The sequence below is a fragment of the Balaenoptera borealis genome (genome assembly GCF_965194805.1).
Source record: "Balaenoptera borealis genome assembly, chromosome: 14".
NCBI lineage: Eukaryota > Metazoa > Chordata > Mammalia > Artiodactyla > Balaenopteridae > Balaenoptera > Balaenoptera borealis.
This window is the reverse complement of record NC_138875.1, coordinates 56,569,409-56,597,274: the sequence shown is the minus strand read 5'-3', so window position 1 is coordinate 56,597,274 and position 27,866 is coordinate 56,569,409. Positions and strand designations below refer to the sequence as shown.

Here is a 27,866-nt window from a genome sequence, read left to right as displayed (position 1 = left end):
GAAAACTCCATTATTCCTAAGAAAGATGCATGATGAGCATGTGGTTTTCTCCAGGTTGGTTTTCTGCTTTAACCCAGGACCGTCTGTTCCATGGACCACAGAGCAACGGCCACGACCGGGCTGTGTGCGTGTGCGCGCGTGCGGTGTGCATATCGTTTTCCCTAATTACTACAGCATAACTTCCTCTTTGCTTTACCAGACTAAGTCTCAGCAATGAGACATCACGTGTAAACTTCTTGTCTGTTTGCTTTTTTCAGTTCTAGGGAAAATCCGAACCGCAGTTGGCAGTGCCCAACTTCTTATGGCCCAGAAATTCTACCAGTTCAGAGAACTGTGTGAAGAAAACCTGGTAGGTACCCTTACCCATCACTACCATTTTCCCTGCTAGTACCACGAGACGAACCTGTTGTCAAGACCGGTCCAACTAAAGTAGAACCGAGTCAGAGCCCATCGGACTCTCTTACCTGGAATAGAGAGTTTTCTGATGAATCATGTATTTCCTGATTTTCTTAAAATTAAAAATATTTATGTTATACTTAAGTAATCTTTGAAGAAAGGATCCAATCAAGTTAAAACTCCATTCCCCCCACCCCCAGCCTTTTTTTTTTTCGGTAACTGAAGACTTTCCATTTTCCTGGCCTTCTGATTTCATTATTCTTACCAAACTATGGAGCAGACTGATACGTAAAAAATAATATTACAGCAAAAAAATCATTTTTGATAATGAGTTTCTTTCTGAAATGGCCATCAGGGCCTATTTTCTTATCAGAGGTCTCTGTTTCAATTCAAGAATCAAAAGTGGAAGGTGTCATAAAGTATAGATTTGATCTCCCTGAGACCAATGAATCATTCATCCTTCTTGGACATACAGAAACAAAATAAACCAGAATAAAGAGACAAAACCAATACTAGCATCAACAACATTTAAAAAAATTACCAGCAAAATACAAGGGCAAGAGCTTCCTCACAGAATTTTTTTTTTAATGCTACCATCTCTACAAATGTCGTTCCACAAAAATAGCTTTTATTGGTCAATTAATGATCAAGTTGGATCTAAATAAAGAAAATGAAAAGCAACTCATTTATCTCCTGGAAGGTTAAAAACACGAATCATTTGCAATCTGATTGACCCAAACTATGATTTTAGAGTTCTAACCACATCTTGTTAACAAGGACAAATACAGACTGAATGGAATTTATCTAGACAGGGCTCAACCAAGAGCAGATATAAAGCCTGCAAAAGTTGGTGCTCTCCGTCCCTCTTCACCAGGCTTTTCTTTTTGAACCCTCCCCTTGGGGCTATCCTTTCCTTCCTCCTCACCCCCACCCCTGACATCTATAGTTTGTTTTCTCCTCCCTCAGCAAAAATTACCTGACCCTTCTTTCACCTTCTCAGAAATTCTATTCTGAATTATGAGCTAATATATATCAGTAGATGTATTGATAAGTGATTCAATCAATATCTTATTGAGCTTCACTACATGCAAGGTACAGAATTCCTGCTAATCTGTAAACTTGCGGATGTGTCACAGATCTTAATTAATATGACTCTTTGCTCTTTAAATGTAAAAAAGTTCATATAAAGCCATATTTCTCAAACTGGCCAGAAGACACAGGTGGAGACCAATAAGTACACCCTACAGGGCAAACACAGCACACCTTTGAAAAGAATTATAGAAGGAGGAGGAGAAGCGCACCGTGTCCTCAGAGCTTTTAAGTTTATGATCTGGTTAAATCCTCAAAGCACGGTCTGGAGAATATGGTGACATTATTCTTATGACGGTTTTACAGTTGAGGAAAACGGGCCTGGAAGAGCTCAGTGACTTGCTAGGGCTGCATGGTAAGAGGCAGAGCCAAGGTTCAAATCCCAGTGTGTTCGACTTCAATCCCTGTAAATCCCCCCCAGGATTTGAGTCCCCTCCTCACCCTGATCGCTCAGCTCCATCTCCTCTGCAGCAGGAAGCACGGTGGCCTGGTGATGGCACCACTTAGGTCTACAAAGCTGCATAAAAGCAGCACGGAGATTGGTCACAACCAGGCCCAGCTCTCCTTGCTTGAGTTCTTACTCTGAGGAGGACACCTGAAAACACTTGCACCTTGTCTCCTACTTGACTCTCAGGCATAGAATAAATGGATTGCAACAAAAGTCAACCCAGGGACCTGGCCCTCCTTATCCTTCTCAACCTCTACCACCTCTGACCTCCAAGTGGCCTGGTTCAGACTGAAGCGGGTTGTGCATCTCCTTCTGTGCTGGGATGTCACAGGAGCCTCTGATTCGGAGACTGGCTGAGCGCCCAGGCTCTTTCTCTCTGCTTCCCCATCCATCCTCTGGATGATGTGGCAGCAAAGAGAGTCTTGGTGGGAAAGGAACAAATTGCCCGTGTTACAAAGTTAAACGACCTCTATCATTTCATCTACTGATGCACTAAAACAGTTTAACCAACAGAGTTTGTGACCTAAAAGACTTTGGTGAACTTCAAAGTATGAGCAATTTAGCTTTTAGTTACCAATAAGATAAGGAAATATATTGCGAGATCATAAAACTCCATTTGACAAGTACTTTGTCAAAGCTATTATCTGTCTATTCTGAACCTAGATATTAAGAAACTTTCTTTTTAGTTTACTAAATCAAAGTACTACAGAGAAACCCTCTTGTTAATTCAGATGTCATTAGAATAGAGTTTAACACTGACCCAAATACTTACAAATTTTAGAACTTACTTATTCCAATGATCTATGGGTAGTTTTAAAAGTGTAAGTTTATAAATATATTCTTTACTTGTATTTATTTTGAAGCCAGACCAATAATGCCAGTCCATGAAAGGGCTAAAACGTTCTTTCCAACTTATTAACTTTGATGGTCACCAACCTTGCGCTTCCTGAAATTCTGATGATATTCTCATAGGGTTGGTTTTAAAAGTACGAACTGGCCTCCAGTTATTATAGGGCATGAGACTTCACAGTCTTTCCAATTGCCCAGATTCCCAGAGGTAACCAAAACGGACCCCTGCTAGAAACTTTTGGCAAATGGGAGTCCCACCCATCTGCCCATGAATGCCTTTAGCTACTGTTGCAGGTAGTAACCAACGATGAACACAACACCTTCAGTCTTTAGTTGTGTTTTTCCTGTCTCAGACCATATAAATGAGTGGTTCGTACTTTCTAGTACTTGTCAGGGATATGTGAATGAGGGCAAAGAAAGTCAATCCACAAACCAAAGGATGTTTAATATTATCTAGCAAATGGGTCACTACAGACATCTATGTGTATGTATAGACAAGTGTTCTCACATTTGCCGTGTTACGTTATGGTCAATTTAAAACTAATTCGTTTCCAAATGGTTTTGTCCAAGTACTTATATGATAAAATGACTTCCTACATTAGAGATATCTTAATTGTTAAACACACAGTACTTTGAAAATCCAGTTCTTTTATTACTTATCACTTGTTTGCCCTAGTATTTTCACTCAACATGAGTATTAAAATGAATCTTACTTTAGATTCCTTATATGTTCTCTGAGTATATTGGATGGCATGGAGTTGAATACTGACTCTAGTACCAATACACTGTATTTTTTTTTTTTTTTGCAAGAAGGTATTTTCATTTAAATATAGCTTTAAATGCATCTTGTCATAGATCATACATTCTGGGATTTTTCAAATGTTTAGACTCCCTGCCATAGCGTACTGATGGATGTTATATTAACAAAAGAAGAATTTTACTTTGACATTGAGAATCACTGACTCAAATGTGTACAAGATGAGTGTATAAACTTATAATTTGCAGTGGAATCTTTTTTTAAAAACCAAACTCATAGAAAGAGAGAGTATAAACGTGGTTGCCAGGGGCTTGGGTGTGGGGGAAATAGGGAGAGGTTGGTAACATGGTACAGATTTTCAGCTATAAAATGAATAAGGTCTGAAGATCTAATGAGAACATGGTGACTATAGTTGATAGCAGTGTATTATATAACTGGGCTTCACCAAGAGAGTAGAACATAAATGTTCTCACACACACAAAAAGATAAATACATGTGGTGATGATGTGTTACTTAACTCAATGGGGGAGTCCTTTCACAATGTGTGTATATATCAAATCATCACGTTGTACACTCTAAATATTTTGCAGTTTATTTGTCAATTAGTCCTTAATAAAGGTGAATATGTATATAAGACATATATACATATAAAATATAAAATAAATAAATAAAAGGGCCATCTATAGCCTCACTTTTCTCTCCTATCTGAAAACCAAAAGGAACTCATCCTCCTTGCGTTATTTGAAATATTTGAAAATGCCACCTTGGTCCTGTGCTTATTGTACTAGATCATCACCTCTAAAGCGTGAATGTTTTTCTTTCTCTTGTACAGAATCCCAATGCTCATCCAAGGCCCACCTCCCAGGATTTGGCGGGGTTCTGGGACATGCTGCAGTTGTCCATAGAAAATATTAGTATGAAATTTGATGAACTTCATCAGTTAAAGGCCAATAATTGGAAACAGATGGATCCTCTTGACAAGAAGGTAGAACAATGTAGATTTTGTATGGTTCATTTAAAAACCTGCACAAACACTGGACAGTCTAAATAGGCTTCTGCTTTCAGTCTTGCTGTTTACAATGTGAAATGGAGCTGATATCATATTAATTTCATTGTAATGACAATGTTTACATAGTAATCATTTGGGATATTATCTGTAATATGTTTCAGGCATATTTTTAAAGAAAAACCTGTCTTTGTGAATTGGAAAATGGGAATGTGGCTTTTTTTTGTTAATTAAACTTTAAGTTAAACCATTTTAGTCACTGGAAGGAACTGCCTCCATTTTGCTTTTTAAACTAAAATAAATGACATCTTCAGTGCATGATTACATACAGCAAGAGTTCAACTTCCTTACACCCCTAGAATGTGTTTCCGAGAAAATAGGAAGCCCTGCAAACTAACCGACTTTGATAATCATTTCATAAATATAGTAATAAAGAAACCACTGTTGTTCAAGTCTAAAAATATACACACCGTAAAGTTTCACAGTAATCATAAATGTTGGGATTTTTTTAAGAGTTTTACTATTGGTTGATTTGCCTTGGGGAATATTGCTCACTGGGTTCCTCATGCAAGAGCTTAGAAATAAAGACTCAAATTCTTTTACTTGAATTAATAAATGGCAATTTTCACATTTGATTATGGCGGGTCCACCAGGCTTGCCCAGGTATCCAATGTCCACCTCCCTAGGCTGGCCAGGCATGCATGACTTTTTTAACCCTTTGCTTTCCTATGGCCTGAGGTCAGATGTCTCTGAGAGATTCAACTTCTAAATATTAGGCACAGCTATACTTGTGATGCCCTTTTCTGATCCCTTCACCTATCAGAGAGCGAGCAGCAGTCCAATCCATTCTGCTGCTGCCCATTATAATACCAGGGTTCTTGGAGTCCATGGGCTCCCAGGAGAAATCCAGTGCCAACAGCCAGTGCATAATCAAAGGGGCCACTGCTCTCGTCACTGTCGCTCATCTCTAATTCTGTCACCATCCACCTGTGGGGTTTTGGTGCGAAGCATCAAAGTACCATTGATGTCTGTGTGGCCTCTCGCTGAGGGAGCCAAACATTTGCACTCAATCTAGTTTTCTTTAATCTGGGTTTAAAACTGTCTGCTAAATAAGCTTTTAAATTGGTCTGATTTTAAGAAAACACTACAGATGTACACACATACTGGTAACTGAGTTTCTAGAGCTGATCCATCTAATTTCTCACTCATGGATTTTTAAAAATTATAGTTAAAAAAATAAAATGTGCAAGGAAAGGAAAATACGACTAAAAAGTTTCCAACATTCATACTTGCAAAAATATCTACTGAGTTACCCAACAATGAAGATTTTAAACGTCCAAAAGGAGCGAAGCTAAGAATTGATATATGTAACCTATTGACACAGTAAATCATTAGTTAACTTGATTTCTAAATCTTCATGCACGTTGTCTGTGATCAGAGCTTTGCATCACCCCATGAACTGGAAGGGGAACAATGAACAAGACAATCAGATTTGGTGGAATATGGTTTGCACTCTGTGCTTCCCTTTTTTATCCACACAAGACTCCACCTTAAACAGCCGGCGGGCAACTCCAGTGCAATAAGTTAACTAGGCGCTTCACCCAGGCAAGGAAGGAGGAACACAGAGAACGCCCTTTGGAGAATCATGGAATCCCTAATTTAAGATACTTTTCACATTTAGTTTTATGAGAATTTAGGGTATTTTATTAAAAAATGAAATCATCAGATTCACGTGGACCTTTTTGCCGCCTGAAAACTCACCGTCTTTTTCCTAAAAATCCTTTGTGGTTTAGGTTCCCTTCTTTCCCACTGTACTTCTTTTTCTAGCCCAAGTGATGAACGGCTTTTGTTTTTGCAGCGGCATTTAAAAATAGCCACCCGTTTTCTAGTTTGCTGCTGCTAGGGGGGTGAACTCTTTCAGTCTTGTGTTCAGTTTTCATGGCACAGTGTCTGTCCCTGTGATGGAATTGCCTTCTGGGCCGCCACAGTCGCCCCGAGGTCCCTAAGGCGTGACGGTCCAGCAGGATGTTTTAGGAGCTGACTGCACTACCCCCGTGGGTAAGGAACTGTCCAAGTCCTCCCTCCAGGGTGACCCTGCCCAGTACATTGCTGTGTGTTTGTGTGTGATGTGCAAACGCGTGTAACTCACTGTGGCATCAGCAAAGCTAAACGAACGCAGGCTTACAATCTTCTTCCTCGTTTGGTTGTTTAGGTTTGGGTGGGCCCGAGGAGAGGGCGGGGAGGCTTTTAAACTCTGAACCGAGCTCGCACCCGCCGCCTCCCTCCTTAGGGGGGATGCAGAGTTCTAAGACGCGCCCGCTGCCACCCTTTCCCATCTCTGGCACCCGGAACAGTCTGGAGCCTCCAGAGAAAAACCGCAGTAAATGTGCTGGGAGCCGCAGCCTTTCAGCAGGCGGGGGGCATTTTAAATACCCACATCCTTCCCTTGGAGAGACCTAGTTCTGCCATCCAGCTTTACCCTTGGCCTTAAACTTACCGGTATATTTTTCCCCCTGCATCTTTTGAATACGCAAGCCAGAATAATGAAGAAAAAAATATATACATATCTATACATGTAAATATATGTATATACAGTGTGCAGATCAGAACTAACCTAACCACCCTTAGGCTTTAAAAAAAAAAAAAAAAAAAGTGTGCTAACTACTGACCTATCCCAGTTTTTCCCAAGCTTGTCCTGAGAAGCTGTGTAATGTCCTGAACCTTCTGCTTTGATCAGGAGCGAAGGGCCCCTCCTCCAGTGCCCAAGAAGCCGGCGAAGGGCCCCGCGCCGCTGATCCGGGAGCGCTCGCTGGAGAGCTCGCAGCGCCAGGAGGCCCGCAAGCGCCTGATGGCCGCCAAGCGCGCCGCGTCCGTCCGCCAGAACTCGGCCACCGAGAGCGCCGAGAGCATCGAGATCTACATCCCCGAGGCGCAGACCCGGCTCTGAGGCCCCCGGCCGCCGCGCGCCCCCGCCCGCCTCCTCCCCGGCGCCCGCCCTTCGCCTTCTTGGCCCGCCCACCCGTGTAGACGCGGCCCCTCTAGGTCACCCGCCATCCTCCGTTCTCTCGAGCTTGTCTGTCCCTAGATTCCAGCAATATCGAACCATAGGGTATCTCAGAAATCCAGGATCCCGGGGCGGGGGCGGGGGGGGTCCCCAGGGGGGGGTCCCCTCGGGACCTCGCGGACTTCCACCCGAAAGAAACTAGGAAACTAGGGCTCCGATCCCCCTGATTTCCCCGACACGCTTCCTATTTGGGCAAGCAGATGGAACGCTTGATTTCCAACCTCAGAAATCACACACCCTGTCACCGGAGTCGGGAAGTGACACACCGAGAGGGGACGCAGAGGGGCTGGGGGGCGGGGGACCAGGATGCGGAGTGGGGGAAAGAGAAGCAAACCCTGCGGGTGCCGGGGGTACCTGCGTCGCTCACAGCTGCACAAACTGCCTCACTCTTGTGTCATCAGTCACTGCTTCAGATGTCTCAATCAGCAGAAGATTGTCAATCCGATCTTTCAGGGATATCCATCTATTCTGAAAGGCAATAAAATGAAGACAGGCAAGGCAAGGCAAAGGAAGCACTGCTAGTTTAAAAGACTACATAAGGGATTTTTTTCTTTTGTCCTATTCTTAAGAAAAGTTAGACCTGAAGTGTTTTATCAGCTTTTCTCGTACTATGTATATTATATTGTTGTGATGGTGGTGGTGGGGTCTTTCGGGGAAAGTGTTGGTTCTATTAATTTGTTAGTGTCCATCCTGGGGGCCTACCTAATTGCACAGAGCTAAGTACATCTCTGCTTACGGAGTGCTGTACATGGCACCCGGGCTGCTTTCTGCGAAAAGTTGGGATTTTCCTAGCATCCCCTTGGAATGCTACACATCTGTCTCTTTTAACCCAGTAGTTCATACGGCAGACGTCTGTCTCCATCAGTCTTTTCTCACTGCTCCAGAGAGTCCTAACACACCCCCGAATAAGGATTTTTGTCCCGTGTCAAACCAGTAAAATAAGCTTTCTGTCCCAGTAGACATGCTGCCTCGTCCCAAAGAGCGGCCACTTGTCTTGAGGTCCCAGGTAGAGAGAGAAGAAATTTGACCTGCGAGGTTCAGCAGCCACATAGAGGGGGACAGTGTCATGATTCCTAAACACTGAAAGAAACCCAGGCTTTTGGCAGAGAATGTTGATTTCCGTTTTTAGTCCTGATGGATGGCCAGTATGACCTTTGCATCCAGCTCAAGTTATCTTTAAATGCCCTTACTCGTAGCAGTTTAAGCACTTAGAATGAGGTGATCTTAAATGATCACCGGCGTTTTATCCAGCTCCCTAAAGCGTTAGAAATTACCATTGAACAATGGAAGACTTTTAAAAACATACATCAAATACTCTTGCACCAGAGACGCTTTTTAAAAAAAAAAAAATACACTCTCATAGCCAGGTGCTAATTTAATTTTATTTAAGAAATTAAGAGAGGTGATGGGTTCTGGCAACAACTATTTTCATGGACATATTCTAAAACCACTAGAGAATTCGCTACCTCTCAGAGCCATTGATGCTTTGAGCTATCTTTATAAACAGGGCACAAATGTTTACTGCTGTGGTTTACAAGACAAGGGCTACTAACATTTAAAAACCAACCAACCAACTTTTAACTAGGGTGAACAGAGCACCTTTGAGTGCTTTATAAAATTGGAGCAGACAGAGAATTTGAGCTTCAAGTTTTGCTGGTTTTAAAAAGAATACACTTTTTCTTTACTCTGTAGCAGCCAAGGAAGGTCACACAAAGTTTGCATCAAGTAAGGTCAACTGCCACCTTGGGTAGCCTATGGTCTCATTCAATCCTGACGGTGACTCGGAACTCACAGATTAACGTGAAGGAAGCCACATCCATTTGAAGACCAGGTGTCCCCATCCACAGCTCTGTGCCCTGAGGTAGAGATAAGATTTGGATTAAGAAATAGATTTCTAATACGATTCAAGATCATCCTACAATATTTTCTTTGGAAACTGGTTTAGCCCAGGATATTTTAAAGAGAGACAAGAGATGGCCTATTTATCTTGTCTATGTGAATGGTATTTGTATATTCATAAGCTATTTTTGGTAAGAATTTTAAATCTTTTAGCCGAAGGCCTCCAGGCACCATGACCTTTGCCTTCCTTGAAAACACCAATTGTACAAACACTTTATAAAAGGCTAATTATTGATGTTAAGACATGATCCCACATAAAGCTGCCTGTTAATCACTTGCCCCCTTAAGCTGACATCCATGACCATAACCTTTGTTACATTGTTCTTCTGATGTAATTTGTAGAAATGTTTTTTAGTTCATATTGGAAAATGTATGTACCCTGAAAAATTACTTATTTTGTTTAACTTTGGTATAAAGGTGTTTGGGCATTTTCTCGGGGAGGGGGGGATTACAAAAGAAGTTTGTCTCCCACATCAAAAAACGTTAAAAGAAATTAAGTATTTATTATATTTTTTGCAGATGTTTCCATACAACTCACATAACCTTTTTGTAAAGAGAGATGAAGAAATGGATTAAAGATTTTTAATATTTGAAATGGTAAATAGAACTAATTTATTTGTACTATATTTCTGTTATTTATAGATGTTTCCTTAATGTTTTACTGTGCATTACCACTTTAATTTAAGCCTTATCCTTGTGAATTTACCATTTCTTTTTTAAAACATGTCTAGATGCATATTTTAAATAACTGGAATGTAAATCACTAGCATATCTGAATTCCCAAATGTAATTTTTAAAAATTATTTTGGTTTGGAAAAAAAAAAGATTCATTTGAAAGCCTTCAGATGGAGGGGTGGGGAACATTTTTATGGCTTTATGAATTGGAATTTCATAGGCTTATCTACCTAGATTGTGTGTGGACAAAAAAAAAATTGTAAATAGATGAATGTTTCCCATAATGTAAAAAGAAATTAATAAAATACTTAATGCACTGCTTTCAGGTCTGTGTGTTTTCACTACAGAGTCCTACTTCTTCTAAAATATAAGTAATTGTCTTTGGGGGGGGGTGAATAATTAAGCAGTTAAGAAGCATATCATTGTGACTTTCATTGTAACAACACATGTACTAGTCCCCGTGAGCTGGTGGGTAGGCCTTGCACCCTGTGGAAGGGCTTTAAGTACCAAGAACTAAAAGTCCTTTTATTGTGATGATTACACGCATCTGAAAGTTTCAGGTCAGGAGCTGTATGTTTTATGAAAGATGTTATTAGCTTCTCAAACATGTTCAAATCTGTATAGATTTTTTACCCACGTGGATTTCTTTGAAAACATTTCATCAGTTTTGTTTCCTACACGGTTCTCTGGGGTAGGGAAAATCAGAATGATGCATCGTGGTTTTCATTTCATCCTCACAGTACTGAAAAACTTCTCCCTGAGGTTCGGTCACTCGCCCAGCGTGACACAATTATTAAGTGACAGATTTGAGTCCAAAATCCAAGCCTGCATTCAGCTTTGTCTTCAGTGAGGTCTTTATCATTCTTCTCACATTTAGAATTGGTAATTGCCACTGTCAATTTCCCCTGGTTTTCATCTAGGTCATATTTGTAAGCCTTACTTTATACACGAAAATACAGACTCACCAAAAACAACAACAAAAAAGTAAATTAGAACACTTTATAAAGTGGGCTTACACTGATCTGAAAATGCCACAACCCTGAGACCTGTGTCCACAGTACTTCCTCCCACCAAGTTCTTGGGCAAAGCCATCCATCTATATGCAACAAACTTGGAAACTGTTAAGCAGATAAGCCACTTTGTCCGATTTTTATACATAAGCAAGACCTGTGCCAGTCACCAAAATAACACAATGTACTTTTGAAAGTGCTTCCAAAGAGCAATGATCAAGTGGCCGGACGCAGGCGAGGTTGCAAAGATCTCGTTACTTTGGCTCATGCCCTGACCGTTCATGTAGTCTGAACTGTGATTATACTTCTTGACTTTTAGCAAATTAATTCTTATATTTCATCGGGGCTCCTTAAACATTTCAGCCAATCCTAAAACAAAATGAATTAGTTTTTGCACACAGAAATTTGAATTTCAGTGAAGCAATTTCCCATGTTACAGGGTCCACTCCCGCCCCACCCACAGCAAAATGTAACTTCATTTTTTATAGATATCGAACAAAATGGTTTGAATTTCTTTTTGTATCTTTGAAATCCACCCCCTTGAAAATATAAACTGATTTTGGTTTAAATAAATGACATATGGAAAATCCTACTGTCTGAATGTGTTCATTCTCTAATGCCACTGTTACCAAAGGGTACCAAAATCCACCTGGGGTTTGTTCAATAGGCTGTTTAACTTTCAGCTACTAAACTAAGATCAGATTAACTCCTTTTGCAAACAGAAACTAGTGGCCCAGCCTGAAAACCCTCTCTGGTCCTAACGCATTTACTAATGTAAGTTTACAGAATAGGTCTTAAATTCCTCTGCAAGTCACTCATTTCCCCTGAAGCAGAGAGAGGAAATAGTGTGCTCTTCCCTATGTGGGCTTCCTGCTGGCCCAGGGAGGCATCATCAGAAAACCACAGGAATGGGAAGCCCCAGTGCAATAGTCAATGGATTATTATGATATGTCCTCTATGCAAATGAGCACAACCCTGAATTTAGAGAATATGGCAGAAAACAAGAAAACACTTTAATAAACACCAAAAGTCAAAGTCGGCCATGTAGCTGATTGAACTGTTGCTATTCATCAAATGTTTTCACTAGAACAGATGAAAAAAATGCCATTCTTCTGCTTCACACTTCTAGACTGCCTTCAGGGAGTAGATGCTAATGTCCTCTTTCCAGGTTACTCGATAGGTAAATCAGTGTCACGAGGGAGCTTCTATAGAGACCTCAATAAAGAGATTCTTCCATAGAAAAACTCTCCTTGGGACTTCCCTGCTGGCACAGTGGTTAAGAATCCACCTGCCAATGCAGGGGACACGGGTTCGATCCCTGGTCCAGGAAGATCCCACATGCCGCCGAGCAACTAAGCCCGTGCACCACAACTACTGAGCCTGAACTCTAGAGCCCGCGAGCCACAACTACTGAGCCTGAGTGCCACAACTACTGAAGCCTGCGTGCCTAGAGCCCGTGCTCTGCAACAAGAGAAGCCACCACAATGAAAAGCCCGCCCACTGCAACAAAGAGTAGCCCCCGCTCGCGGCAACTAGAGAAAGCCGGCCTGCAGCAATGAAGACCCAACGCAGCCAAAGGAAGAAAAGAAAAGAAAAACTCTCTTTTTCACTTTGGAAAGGAGGAAGGGGGAAGCAAATAGAGTCTTAGTTTTCTCTTGTGATATAAAGAGGGAAAATACATTCTTTCTATTGAGTCTAGTATGAGGAGGTTATAAACAATTACAGGTTTTGTAGTCTTAAATCCTGGTGCTTTCACTACCTCTGAAGACCAATGCTCTGCAAACAGAAAACATTCCTGCATAGCTAGCCTTCTGAGATCTACACCCATAATGATCAGTCGATGAGTCCTTCCTTCTTTCTAGGACATTCAAGTCCAATGCCTACTAGCAATTTCTATTATGAAAAAATGAAGAGAAACATCTAGGGAGTTAGAGAATACTGTGGATGTCCCCATAAAGTACATTGGAAGAAACATCTCTGAAGATTAAAATATTCTATTCACTGAAAAAAAAATTGGGGGGGGGTACATTTTAGAGGGGTTTTAGTCTTAGGGAATAATCTCTTGCTATAGAAAATGTTTACGTCTATAAGTGACATTCTTTAAAACACCAGCTTCGTCACTTCATTTCCTTTCTGGAATAAGACCTAATGTACTTTGCAACCTCAGCCAATACAATGTCTGTTGGTAATTCCCAAGTGTGAGAAGAGGCAGATCTTAAACAAAGGTGAGAAGGAGTTTAACTAATTTACTCTTAGAGTCCTTCGGAGGGAAGAGACCCTCGCTGCCTTCACTGCCTTTGCCGGTGGGAGTTGACAGTTTTCTCCTCTGCAGCCTGGCCCCTGGCCAGGAGCAGGACCTGGGAGGTCAGAGTGAGCCTGGTACTTCTAACGTTGAATTGGACAAACTTGAAAGAGCAACTCAAGGGCTCCTGACTTGTTTCTTACATTAATCAAGCAAGGTAATGAGTCTGGAATGTCTGAAAGGGAATCCTTTCCAAGGAGCTGGTGTCTATTTCCATCTTGAGTCGATGCCCCAAAGATCCCTTGACTAGCAGGTTGTTCAAAATGACATCATAAAGAAAGAAAGCAGTCTTACAGAGAGAATGAAAAATTGATCAGTAGTCTGGAAAATTGGAACAGAGGAGAGATGCTGGCACAGGACAATAGGGATTTCCAAACTGACTGAGCATGTCTGTTAAGCACTTTGGAAATAGTGGTGAAGTGAGGAATAGTTATTCAGATAACTCTGAGGAATCCTGGACACAAGGAAAGAAAAACACCCTACTAATGGGGACCTAAGCCACCTGTCAGTGGCTGAATTCTTCATGTATTTGTTCTCAAGGGCACTTCATTTAAAGACAGATTTTGAGGAGGCCAAAGACCAGCTGTTCTTCTAGCAAAGGCAACACATTACAGTTAGGTTAAATATTCAACTGAGAGAACCTGAGTTAAATATTAAGGTAATGCTGACCTACAGAAATACGAGGTCTTGACCACACTGGAAAAGTTGGTATACCGTCCCCAGAGACAGTCATTCTGACGGAACTGCATCACCTGAATGATCCTCGTGAAAGAAGGCAGGTCCTCCACTACTCCTAGTATTAAAATGTGTTCATTAGATAATAGACACAGAAAAGACAGGTCTCTCCACCCCTTCTACACCCCGGGATCCCTGTTGGCTTCATCATGCCCTAAAGATTTCCCAGCAGGATGGAATGTCAGGGACTCCAGATTCACAGGCAGAGAGGATCCAGCTGGGAGAAAACAGAGGCAGAGGGAAAAGTCCCCGCACACTCCAGCGGAAATACCCACGTGTCACCTTGATTGTAACGTTCTGACATGGGGTTGGTCAGAAAGCCTTGCCATAAGCTTATAAGACATTTACAGATATTCTCAGCATTTCTCTTAGAAACTGGACCGACCCTCTCATCAGCCTCATGCTGCCCCGAGTAGACCTGTCTGCCCAGTAGGGACAGAGCCGTTGGGTAAGTGGGGAAAAGCTTGGGCTATGGAACCAGACTGCCTGGGTTTGAATCCTTTGCACTACCATTTACTAGCTGTGTCTTCTCAGGCAAGGTACTTAGCCTCTCTGTGCCTCAGTTTCTCCATCTGTACAATTAGGATGAAAATAGTACTTGTTTCATAGGGTTGGTTTAAGGATTAAATGAATTAATATATGTAAAGTTCTTAATACAGTGCCTCGCACATGGTAAGCATTCAATAAATGTCCACTAGCATCATCATTATTACACATTTACGTTTACTAAGAGAATACTGTTTGATATGCATTCTGTAACTTAATCCTCACAGCAGCCCCATGAGATAGTCACTACAGGTAAATTAGGGAGCACCTCGAGGTCACAGGTAAGTGACAGAGCTAGTATTTGAATCCATCTAACTCTAGATGCTTTGTACGTACGAGACTTTTGTGCAAGGCAAAGCAATGCATCTTTTTTTTTTTTTTTCTGGTGAAAAATGCACCCATATGAAAATTTCAAACAGAATAAGAGTGTATATAATGAAAATAAGCCTCCTTTCACTCCAGTTCTTTTCTGCAATATTCAACATCTTTGAACACTTTATTGTATACCCTCCCAAAATTTTTCTATACACATTCAAGTATATATTTTTCCTTTTCCCACAGACTGGAAGCATACTACACACATTCCTCTACTGTTTGCTTTTTCATTTAGTAATGAATGCTCCATTTCAGAACATTCTGACCCACCCATTCTCTTTAATGGCTCCACAGCATTCCAGTTTATGAATGAACCATAAAACATTGTTAGTCCCCCTACTGATGGACTATTAGGCTGTTTCCACCACTTGCTATGACAAACAAAATCTGCAGTGAAAATCGTTTTACAATGTATCTTCAGTACACCTGGAAGTGTATCTAAGGGTTATAGTCGTAGACAAATGGACATGCACTTTTGTTTTTAAATGTTGCCAATTGGCTTTCCAAAAGGGCTGCCTTGATTTTCACTTCACCAAGCAGGTATGAGTTTTAGCACCTACCTTTGCAAACAAGGAAACAAAGCATTCATAAAGTAAATTCAGAGGCATGCTTAAAACAGCAACCACAAATGCAGGCACCTTCCAGTTGACTTTCAACAAGGAAGGAAAAAAGTCGCTAGAAATGTGGAGGCAGATTTAATGTAACATCAGCCCCAAGGTGTGAACTCCTCCAGGAACTGGGTTTATTTGCACAGCCCTTACTTAGATGGCAGCCTAAGATCCCAACGGGTTCCTGCAGCAGAGTCTAGGCTAACCCTGGGACTCGATCCAGGACAGGAGCAGAGCGGAAACACTTTGATGGTCAGTAGGTTTATACCGGGACACCTGTGCCTATGCATGGTAGTTCTGTTTTTTAATTATTAGTTTTTTAAAAAGTAGAACTCCAGGGACTTCCCTGGTGGCGCAGTGGTTAAGAATCTGCCTTCCAATGCAGGGGACGGGGGTTCAGTCCCTGGTCAGGGAACTAGATCCCACATGCATGCCGCAACTAAGGAGCCTGAGAGCCACAACTAAGGCCTGGCACAACCAAAAAAAAAAAAAAAGTAAAACTCCACATCTAAAAAGGCTTTAAGGTGATTTACAGAATTAAATCATAAAACACTGAACAGTTTTAAAATTAAAAAAAAGAAATAAGAAAAAGAAAATTGCTAGATAAGTAAATTCACCAAGCTCCCAGGGTCCTGAGTTGTGAATCCTAAGTTTCTTTCTAAGCTTCCTGATAGTCAGGGCAAAGCAGTCAGCGTTTTTTTACAGTCTGTTTTCATTCAGTTTGGAGACACCAAAAGTTTAAAAATCCCCCTTCTATGCTCAAAGAGCTACAAAACTGATTCTGCAAACCTAACGTGTGAGCACAACCACCTCGCAAATCACAGCGCTGACAAGTGACCACGTAGAACGAAGTATGACGACTGTGTCTTTAAAACCATCCCCCTTTTATTTAAGTGGTTTGAGTGATTTTTTGGTTCTTGGCAAACAAACGGCCCCAGAATAAGACAGAGTTAACTGACATCCTTGTTGAGCCCGACATCCTTTGAGTTCAATCCAAGAATGTGTCCTTCCTTCTAGGAAGTAAGCAATATTTCAGTGGGTCTTTTTTTTCTCCCCCCCCCCTTTTCTTTTCAAGCAGACCTCCTGACAAATAAGAGGTCCTCCTTTTCCTGTTCAGACAGGCCTACATCAGAGCGTGTGACTGTTGAGACCTATTTGTCTATGAGCAGGAAATCTTCGTTTCCCAAACACATCCCTTTGTCACGCTAAAGGCTGCAACCCTTTCAGCCCAGAAGTCTCAGCGGGAAGACACTGCTGTCCCTTGGGGCTGTCACCACCCAACACTGGTATCTGTGCTGTGACCCGGAGGGCAGTTTCAGCTGCACTTAGGCAAACAGTCCTGTGCCTTTTAACACACATCAGGACAGTAGATTCTTCCTCCGTGTCGGGATGCACATAGAGGACTTCACGCAGCAGTTAGGGTCTGAAGGTCTGGTTAATAGTTCAGCCCCAGACCTGAAAAGATGGCTTTGAAGTTGAATTTATTTAGCCCTCCCCCCACCACCCACAAGTGGATTCTGACTCGGTAGGTCTGCTCTGAGAGCCAAGTTGCGTTTCTAACAAATTCACCAGGGGAGTCTACTGCCAGAGTCCACAGGCACGTCCCGCAGCAGCTTTCAACCTGGGAAGAAATCTGCACAGCAAATCAATTACATCAGGATGGGGGAGGCAGGAAGGGCCAAAGGCATCTGTGTTTGGGTGCAGCCAAGGTTGAGAACCTCCACTGTAGAGGCATCTTAAGCAAAAGGAATGGGTTGATCAAAGGCACGGAGGAGAGACGGAGCAGTGACATAGGGGTCAATCGCCAAAGTACATAGGTATAGCTAGAATGACAGGTGCTTCGCGGGGGGTTGTACTTTAACTCATACGCCAAGGCAAGGACAGATAAGAATTCATGTGCTATGCACACACACAAATTCTATCGTTACCTAAATCATGACTAGGAATCTTATGACCCACTTGCTAGTGGAGCACAATTTCTCCATTTGTATCTAAGGGGGCTTAGTCTGGGGCATAAGTGAGCATGTCTGATGAGCGTGAGGCTTCCCATTGAGGTTAAACATCTCTGTCAGTCTGGCTCTCATTCTGAGAATTAGAACCCAGAAAGTTCAACATCATACAGAGTATTTATATGAAGTGACTAGCTTGCATCAGTTTATTTTCCAAAATATACTTTGCAATAAAAGGTGAATCAATTACTACACACCTGAGAGTTTTCCACAGTCACCTAGCACAATCACATATTGTAAGGAATCACTTAAGATGACAGTTTTCTCATCTATCACAATTTTAGTTCATTGAGACTATTATAACAAAAATACCATAGACTGGGTGGCTTAAGCAACATTTATTTCTCACAGTTCTGGATGCTGGCAAGTTGAAGATCAATGCTCCGGTAGATTTGGTGTCTGGTGAGGGTCTGCTCCCTAGTTCATAGATGGCTAAGGGAGCTCTCTGGGGTCTCTTTTGTAAGGGCACTGATCCCATTCACGAGGGCCCCACCCTCATGATCTAATCACCCCCCCCCCAAAGACTCCAACTCCAAATACATTGGCAATTAGGCTTCAGCATAAGAATTGGTGGTCAAGGGCTTCCCTGGTGGCGCAGTGGTTGAGAATCTGCCTGCTAATGCAGGGGACACGGGTTCGAGCCCTGGTCTGGGAAGATCCCACATGCCACGGAGCAGCTGGGCCCGTGAGCCACAACTACTGAGCCTGCGCGTCTGGAGCCTGTGCCCCGCGACGGGAGGGGCCGCGATAGTGAAAGGCCCGCGCACCGCGATGAAGAGCGGTCCCTGCACCGCGATGAAGAGTGGCCCCCACTTGCCTCAACTAGAGAAAGCCCTCGCATGAACCGAAGACCCAACACAGCCAAAAATAAAAATAAAATAAATAAATAAAGTAGCTATAAAAAAAAAAAATTAAAAAAAAAAAAAAAGAATTGGTGGTCAACACAAATATTCAGTCTATAGCAGCCACTTTTCTGCTCTTGAATAACTCCAGAATCTCGAGAATATTGGTCATGTGTACTCAATTATTTACATAGTAGTAAGTGCTATTCTCCCGCAGGGGCTTAAAGCCTGAGAGTTCATATCCTACACAACAAAAAGACAGTGCCAGTTTGTGTCACAAAAATATCCTCAAGCTTTGGTCTGTGATCAGACTCCTTATGTTAATCAACCTTCACTACAATGAACTTCCTGTACAGTCATATTTTAAACTCTCTCTGGATATTTTATATAAGAAAGAGATTTGAACTATAAGGATGAAACCACAGATACTGAACCTTCCAGGACAATTTAGATGTTTTTAATTTTTATTTATTTATTTATTTATTTATGGCTGTGTTGGGTCTTCGTTTCTGTGGGAGGGCTTCTTCTAGTTGTGGCAAGTGGGGGCCATTCTTCATTGCGGTGCGCGGGCCTCTCACTATCGCGGCCTCTCTTGTTGCGGAGCACAGGCTCCAGACGCGCAGGCTCAGTAATTGTGGCTCACGGGCCTAGTTGCTCCGCGGCATGTGGGATCTTCCCAGACCAGGGCTCGAGCCTGTGTCCCCTGCATTGGCAGGCAGATTCTCAACCACTGCGCCACCAGGGAAGCCCAACAATTTAGATGTTAGAGATTTTGTATTTAGGTGTTGATATCGATGGATATACAAATCAGAAAAAAAAAAAAAAAGTCCTTTGTCAGACTAAGTGCCTCATACTTCGTTCCAAAGCATACTGTTCTCCACTTCATCAAATTCCTGCTCCTCCTCGCTCCTCCCTCACCCAGAAATCTATGCAGGTTTTTCTACAGACGATAATTTGCAAATCTAACTGACTTCCAGTGTCATCCTCCCTACTTTTAAAAGAGCTCTGAAGCCTGTTGGTCATGCAGACATTATGCATATAGAAATATCAGAGATTGTGTGGGCTTTCCATGGCCCTGGAAACTCAATTATTTTGAGTTATCCTTTCTGTTTTCCCTCCTCCCCATTCCAACCCCTAGCTGGGGAAGTCCCAAGTAACTGCCCCCAGGATTTCTACTAATTCTCAGGTAAGAGCTTAACATCTGTGGTCTTTTTAGGTCTGTGGGTTCCTGCTACATGATGTTTATATTCTGTATCATGTTGAATTGGCCTCAGGCTCAGTCCCTTTTCTATACACACACTCACACCCACACCCACACCCACACCAATCTCACAGCATGATATGGTTCTTAGGGTCTGGCAGGGGACTTCCCTGGTGGTCCAGTGGGTAAGACTCCACGCTCCCAATGCAGGGGGCCCGGGTTCGATCCCTGGTTGGGAAACTAGATCCCGCATGCATGCCGCAACAAAGAGTCCGCATGCCGCAACTAAGACCCGGTGCAGCCAAAATAAATTAATTTAATTTAATTAATTAATTTTTTTAAAAAAAGGTCCGGCAGGATTCTGAGTGCATCCTTCAGCCATCCCTCCTCCATGGAGCACCTGGGACCAGCTTCACTGCACTGACTTTCCGCAGCTCCCCACCTTGCTCACCTCCCTCTCTCCCTCAGGCAAAATATTGAAGTGTCTCTCCCTGGCCACAAATGGGACAATTTGAGCATCAATAAGAAAATAACTGCAATGGATTAAAACGCATCAAATATGTAAAATCCAGGACTTCATCATGATACTCGACACTTCAAGCTCTCAGCCCAGCACTCACAGAGTCTTTGCAGTGACGGAAGTGTCTGTGTCTGACTGGAGCATCCTGCCTGCAGATTTCCACAACATTGGTTCCTCTGTCCTCCCAGGTATCCTCCTAAGTGGGTCCTTTCCTATCACCCTATTTAAAATCGCACACTCCCACATCCACCCGACCTGCAGGCACCTCTCTCTTTTCCCTCCTTGTTTTTCTCCACCTCTTCTCACCATCCAACGTACAAAAGACAATCAACAAAATACATAAATAAAAGGTCCTCTTCCCTTCTCCCAACTAGAAAGTAAACCTGAGGAGGGTAGGGATTTTTCTCTTCTGGTCTGTTTTAATCATTTTGATATTTCCAGCACCAGAACAATGCCTGGCATAGAAGAGGCACTCAATCAATATTAGTCGAATGGATGAATGACAGTTGAAGTTATTTCTCACCTCTTCTGTTAATAATCCCTCATTATTCTCATTTCTTCTATAAAAAGTTGTTGCAGGGCTTCCCTGGTGGCGCAGTGGTTGAGAATCTGCCTGTCAATGCAGGGGACACGGGTTCGAGCCCTGGTCTGGGAAGATCCCACATGCCACGGAGCAACTAAGCCCGTGAGCCACAACTACTGAGCCTGCGCGTCTGGAGCCTGTGCTCCGCAACAAGAGAGGCCACGATAGTGAGAGGCCCGCGCACCGCGATGAAGAGTGGCCCCCACTCGCCGCAACTAGAGAAAGCCCTCCCACAGAAATGAAGACCCAACACAGCCAAAAATAAATAAATAAAGATTTAAAATTATTTAAAAAAAAAGTTGTTGCAGTTGTTTGTGTTTTCCTGTTAGGTTAAATATAGAGGAATTAAAGTCAAAAGGGCCTGGGGCAACTCAGGATGGAGTGAGCATATTTACTGCAGGAGGCAAGTAAGGTAAAATCGCTAATTCAGAGTAAAAGATGCTGATGAAAACGTAAGCCTGTCCCCTGATACTCTCGGAAATATTGGGCAGGGGCAGGGGTGAATGCTAAACTCCCCCCATAGGATGAGATGGGAGCTACAGTGCTTTGGGAAAGATTTTTTTTTTTAAGATGACAGATGACTGCACACAGGAAGCAGAAAGATTTGGAGTTTGAGGTTACACAAAAAGGGGGACACACCCCAGTACCTCAGAGCTGGCACACTGAGAATTCACAGGATGAGAGAAATATCACAAAGCAAAAAGCAAACTTGTCCATGAAGCCAAAATGTTACTAAGTGCTCTGTGGAGCAATCCGCCTGAAATCCGCCTCCATTCACACATGAAGACACTGAGGTGCGGAATCTCAGGTGTCTTGGGCAAGTTCACAGCCAAGCCCATGACACGTGGCTGAACTGGATTTCAACTATAGCTTTGTACCCATCGACTGTGTGCCTAGAGGCCCGCCAGGATTGACTCATATACTGTGTGTGTATAAAACCCTAACTTTCCTGTCGAGTTCATGACTAAGTGTCCATAAGATTGAAGCAGCAGGCGGAGCAGAATCCAATACCGCTGAAGAGCTGTCTTGTCTGGGAGATCATTCAGCTCAGAACTCGAATCCCAGCTCTGTCAGGTCCCAGCTCCACGGCCTTGGATAAGCTCATCCAGCCTCAGTTTTCTTGTCTGTCAAAGACATAGGACGATACCTATTTTACCTACTTCATTGACTGTTGTGAGGATTCAGTGGGATGACGTTTCATAGGAAACCTTCAGCAGAGTCCTGGCACATGGTTAGCACTCAATAATTGGTACCGTAACATTTTTGCAATAGCAGAAGTTTTGAATTTTTGTTTCTTGCACAAAGGCTTGAAATTGGTTTAGTTACAACATCTTAGATTAGCTATTAAATCTAACAGGTTTTTAACCAGTTGGACAGGTTACTTCGTGTTGTTGTTCATTTTTTCTGCATTAGTCATGAAGACTGGATGCCAAAGCACTCATTTTACCCTCCAACATTTCTCAGTGTATAATCTCAAACTTGCAGCCAAATTGAAAGACTTTGACAGTGGTCACCCCCACATATACCCACTGCCCAGCTCCTACCATTAACATCTTCCTGGACCGGCAGTATCACCCATCTATCCATTACTCATCCCTCTCCCAGCCAGTCATCTCTCTTTTTTTTATGCATTTCAAAGTAAGTTTCAGACATTTACATCTGAATACTTCAGCATCCCTGTCTCTAATTAGAGTTTAATGTTTGTTTACATTTTTTAATCCCTGAATTTTGACATAGAAGGTACATTGGAGATCATTCAGTCTTATTCCCTTCATTCCATAGATGTGGACACTGAGCCAGTACGTGCGTTTTCTGGAAATGGCATTAGCTTTGAGAGTGATGATCCCCAGCACCATTCAGAACCATGTTTTAGGATTTTCTCCATTTCAGTTTTCAGATAGTTTTTTTTTTTTCAAGACTTTGTTTTTGCAGAGCATGTTTTACAACAAAATTGACGCACCAACGGCCTTAGCAGAGTCCTGTGGTCACCTCTGAGCCAGGGGTAGTTATCACCTTTCCCTAAACCACGCAGTTCCCCTAATGGAACTAACAAAGGCTACCACTGCAGAGCTTCCCTCGCAGGGCACCTGGGCCTGCGGAGTGATGGGGTTAAGGTCTGCTGAGAGCAAGGTGGGGGCAGCTGGGTTTTCCCAGGCAGGGCCCTCCAGCCTTGAGCTGCCACATACACTGTACAAGTGTGACCGCTTTCCATGTCTGTGGTGGCGAGAAAGGATTGGGAAGTAGGGCCCTACCAAGCCATTTGACTGTTCTCACTCCACGAAAGCAACGCATTAACAGACTCAGGCAACCTTCTCCTGATGGTACCACTTTTGTGAACTACTCTTCTATCTTAAATTTCCCTTTCCAGAAAAGGTTGTGGAAAAACTAGTTTGGATGCCACCTAGTCTAAACGGGGGGTCTGAATATAGGGTAAAGTACACGCCAGCTTTGACGGCAGGGATAGCTTGAGTGTTCCTCACCAACCTTCTGGGGGGAGGGGCGGTGTCAGGTTAGGATTAATCCAGTTTGGTTTTTTTGTTTTTATTTTCTTTTTTTGGGGTGTGGGGTGTGGTGGGGACCACGCTGCCTGGCTTGTGGGATCTTAGTTCCCCAACCAGGGGTCGAACCCGGCCCCAGAAGTGCCAGGGAATTCCCAAGACTGATCCAGTTAGGTTGATTGTAGACGACAGTTGAGTGCTAGCTTCCCCCCCCCCCAAAGAACATGGGTTCCTATTTGGGGTCTGACAGAGGAGCCCCTGGTCTCAGCCTGGCTTCTGTCACAGCCCTTTGGCTTCCAAGGGCTGAAGGCCAAATTCAGGGTTGGAGGAAGGACATATCCTTCGCGAAAGCCACAGGTGGCCCCACGTGGCTCCAATGCTTAGGATTACACGATGTTGGCCCCGTTGGTCGTTTCTCCCGTGCTGGCCTGTGGCTTAGTTGTGTGAACACTTTAATGTACGCTTACAGTGACAATAGGGACAGAAAGGGCAACCCAGTGTCCCTTTCCCTTCTGTCTCTTCACCCAGACCTTTAGCCACACCTGTGGGTGTGGATGGGGCCTGGCTGGTCCTCACTTTCCCTTCATTTCAGAGGCCCTCGGCATGGAACCTGGATCATTGACCAGCAAGAAGTCAAGTCTGGGGTGGGAAATACTGAAGCAGAGCCAGGGCCGTTCAGGGGCGCGTAACCTGAAGTCCCACAGGGCTCCAGGCTCAGAAGGGTCCTGTGCTTGGTTTAACACTCTGCTATGACCATTTACAATTCCTAATCATCGTACCTTCCAATCTGTGTTTTGTTAGTGAAGACCAATGGGACGGTGGTGGGTGAGTGTGCATGAGCGGAGGGGAGAGGCATCGTGTGTGTGTGTGTGTGTGTGTGTGTGTGTGTGTGTGTCTGCAGCTATTCCCGGCTGCCCCGTCCTCACATCGCGGTCCACATGCCCATGAGCACAGGACTCCAATGGACCCATGATGCCTGGGGGATCGGCGAGACTCAAAGTGGGCGCCAGGTAAGGTGCTAGACCTACACCCGAATCATCAGAGGAGCTGACGGCGCCAAGCAGCCATCCTTTCGATTCGAACCGGAAAGAAAGCAGTGACATTCTAAGAAACATAAACAAGCAAGGAACTCCATCATATTCTTTCCTGCTCTCCTGACTTCCCTGTATTAGCCAACTACTTATACCCACAAGGATGACAGAAAAGGAAAGAAAGGGCAGTCCATGGTTCCTCCTCCCTCCAGCCCCTCTGTACTCTGTGAGCTGAGAGAATGTTGGAGAACGTTGGTAGGATGTGAGCATATTAAGTGAAAAAACAAGTAAACAAGAATTTACTTTTATGTACTGTTTCCACTGTTCTAGTAAGAACAAAACGTACATGTAGGAACAAGCTACGAAATAGAAAGTGTGTAATTTGGGTGATTTTGTATGTGTTACATGCTGTTATATTTAAAACTGGCATTGCACAATATAAAGATGGATGGTAAAAATTCATGCTATTGGGGCTTCCCTGGTGGCACAGTGGCTGAGAATCTGCCTGCTAATGCAGGGGACGTGGGTTCGAGCCCTGGTCTGGGAAGATCCCACATGCCGCGGAGCAACTGGGCCCGTGAGCCACAACTACTGAGCCTGCGCGTTTGGAGCCTGTGCTCCGCAACAAGAGAGGCCGCAACAGCGAGAGGCTCGCGCACTGCGATGAAGAGTGGCCCCCGCTTGACGCAACTGGAAAAAGCCCTCGCACAGAAACGAAGACCCAACACAGCCAAAAATAAAAATAAATAAATAAAATTTAAAAAAAAATTCATGCTATTAATTTAAAATGGTAGTTTTTCTTTCCTGAAAACAATAAATAATAGAAAACACCATGACAAGTTGACAGAAAGGAGAAAGCTTTACATTTTAGTACCTTTAATGGTACTTTTTTCCTGTTTTTTGAAGTGGTCCCACATGTGCATTTTGCACCAGGCCCTGCAAATTACAGCGCCAGCCCTGAATTTGAATTATGGAGCTTAGACACCTGTATTTGAAAGCCTCCTGCTGAGACATTCTGAAGCAGCCAGAATCTAGAAGCTGGGTGCTATTTCAAAAGCTTCCCAGGGCTCTCTTCCCACCACCCACCCTGCCCCTCTCCCCTTTGGCCAGTAGAGTCCTGAACACAAAGGTTCTCTGAGCACAAAAAGTATCAGCCTTGCATAGCTGTGGCTCCCTCAAATGAGACTTAAAACTATTCTTCAGATGTCCTCAGTGTTAAGCATACAGTTGCCCAGCTACTCTGAAAAGACTGCTCAGTTTTAAACGCACTACATCTTGACTTCAGAGGCTACACATTTTTATTCCTTGGAGTCATAAGGTTCTTTCCTATCCAGTTTCTAAATGCCCCTCTGATTTCTAAGTTTACAATTACAGTCATTTTCCTAATCGACTCCAGGTTTTCTTGGAGCTCTGTCCTCAAGAACTCTCAGGGGCCCTTAAGCTGCTCCCCTGTTCTGTCTCCAGTGAAGGCCAACACACGTGGTCCTGGCAGGACCAGCTGGCACTCCGCAGCCACAAGGCCACGGGTCCCCCTCTCCCGCCTCCGTCTCCTTCTCGTGGAAACACCTCGTCTTCCCCCGCTTCCCTGTCCCCTCCCCCCACCCTGCATCCTCTTCATCAATTCCCATTCCTTCTACCTGAAGCAAAACACTTGGGACTCTCCAATTTGTGTGTCTGTGTGTGTGGCCATGCCACACGGCTTGTGGGATCTTAGTTCCCCGACCAGGGATGGAACCTATGCCCCCTGCAGTGGAAGTGCGGAGTCCTAACCATTGGACTGCCAGGGAATTCCCTCCAAAATTTTAACACAGACTCTTCTCTTCCCTGGACTGAAGCGTCATCCCTAAAGTTTAGTCATCCTTTTGATAGTTTTGCCCAGAGAAAGTAGTCATTTCATCATTTGCAGACCCCTATATTAAACTTTTTACTTACATTCTGTCACACAGTAAACATTTTACTTAAGTTCATGATGATACGATTTTAGGGGACTTTCAAACAACCTACAGTTATCAGATCTATACGTATTAGTATTTATGTCCTTAGAAAGTTAGAGCTTTCAGAGGCTGAAGAGGTAGATTTAACCCAACCTTTTAGCTTTACTGGTGAGAAAACCAACCTGGAGGAGTTACGGTCACCCTGGCCTAGTATCACTCTTAGTTCTTCTGAAGTAAAGCTCAACGTTCTTCCTTCTTCATCAGGCGGCAGCTTCAGTTATAAAGTTTTTACTGAACCAGGTTTGTTCTACCCTACTCGCAGCGAGCCAAACACTAAGACACCAAGCTCTGCAGCAGAGAGGGTTTATGCATAAGACAGCCTAACGCAGAAACAGGAGAAGGAAGTCTCAAAATCACCTCCCAGAAGGCTGAGGGCCTGGGGTATTTATGGGATGAGTTGACGTCCCAGGCGTGGGGATCGCGGAGAAAGGTGATGGGAAACAGGTGCTTCATCCTCGTTCTGCGCAGGCGCAACTCAGCCGCCGCCTGTGTACTTTCAAAGGCGAAGGCACTTGGCGCGATCTGAGGGTGGGGTTTTCGGCCCTCTGACGTCAAAAGGTTACCGAGCACACACTAGAGCATGCCCAGATGGAGGGTCAGTGGTCCCATTGTCTTTTTTCTTGCAATTCTTATTGGAGTATAGTTGATCTACAGTGTTGTGTCAGTTTCAGGTGCACAGCAAAATGAATCAGCCACATATACCTACATCTACTCTTTTTCCTTCTTTCCCTATCCAGTCTTAACCAGCTCAGCTCCGACTAGACACAGCTGATCTAGGTTCTTGGAAAACATCTTATTGTTTAGGCTCCCGAGCGGCTTAGAAGACAAGCAAGGTTTTTGCAGCAACATTTAAAAGGACCTTGATCAGTGAAGGCAGGTTACAGGTGAAACGGATTTAACTAATGATTACCCACGGTATCGCAGTCACCCCTCAGTTTCCCTGGGGGGTTGGTTTCAGGGACCCGTGGATGCTCAAGTCCCTCATATAAACTGGCCGTAATACAGTGAATACAGTTGGCCCTCCGTATCCGGGTTCACATCTGCAGATTCAGAGGGCTGAGTGTATATCAAAACCACAGAAGGCAGGAAGCTTCTGGGTTCACGAAAGCATTCACGTGCAGGGAGGGTGGAGTACCCAGTTCCATGGAGACAGAAGCTCCTGTGCTGGGGACCCTTCCGGACCTCACCCAATGTACCTCTTCATCTGGCTACTGTATCCTTTATAATCTCCTTCACAATAAACTGGTAAAGGGATTTAAAAAGGGGTAAAGAAAGAAAAAAGGAGGGCAAAGAGTGAAGGAAGAGGAGAGTTGAAGGAGAGAAATTTTCCTTGAGTAATGAGGGAAGGAAGCAAAGGCAAAACATCCAAGAATGGACACGTGAGATTCTCTTCAGCCAGTTCCTGTTTCTGGTTAAAAGACTGTGATGT

At 43.5% G+C, this 27,866-nt stretch overlaps 1 protein-coding gene and 1 long non-coding RNA gene across 23 annotated transcripts in view; one reads left to right on the top strand and one right to left on the bottom strand.

Moving 5' to 3' along the window:
• The window catches only part of DLGAP1 (DLG associated protein 1), an 856,539-nt gene extending 846,035 nt beyond the window's left edge, over nt 1-10,504 (top strand). For 16 of the 22 annotated variants that reach the window (XM_082353525.1, XM_082353532.1, XM_082353530.1 and 13 more), the window contains 3 exons: nt 258-349; nt 4,372-4,524; nt 7,283-10,504. In XM_082353525.1, the coding sequence (XP_082209651.1) occupies nt 258-349; nt 4,372-4,524; nt 7,283-7,492 (455 nt within the window). In that variant the 3' untranslated portion in view covers nt 7,493-10,504. Of the gene's footprint in view, nt 1-257; nt 350-4,371; nt 4,876-7,282 lie in introns of those variants that run through there. The other 6 variants (XM_082353533.1, XM_082353526.1, XM_082353519.1 and 3 more) reach the window with 1 other exon arrangement.
• The window catches only part of LOC309610592, a 40,437-nt gene extending 17,220 nt beyond the window's left edge, over nt 1-23,217 (bottom strand). The window contains exons 1-2 of the long non-coding RNA XR_014234064.1: nt 18,714-23,217; nt 7,964-18,349 (exon numbers count right to left, since the gene is read on the bottom strand). This is a non-coding gene — a long non-coding RNA (uncharacterized lncRNA). The remainder of the gene's footprint in view (nt 1-7,963; nt 18,350-18,713) is intronic.
• Nucleotides 23,218-27,866: the final 4,649 nt, after the last annotated feature.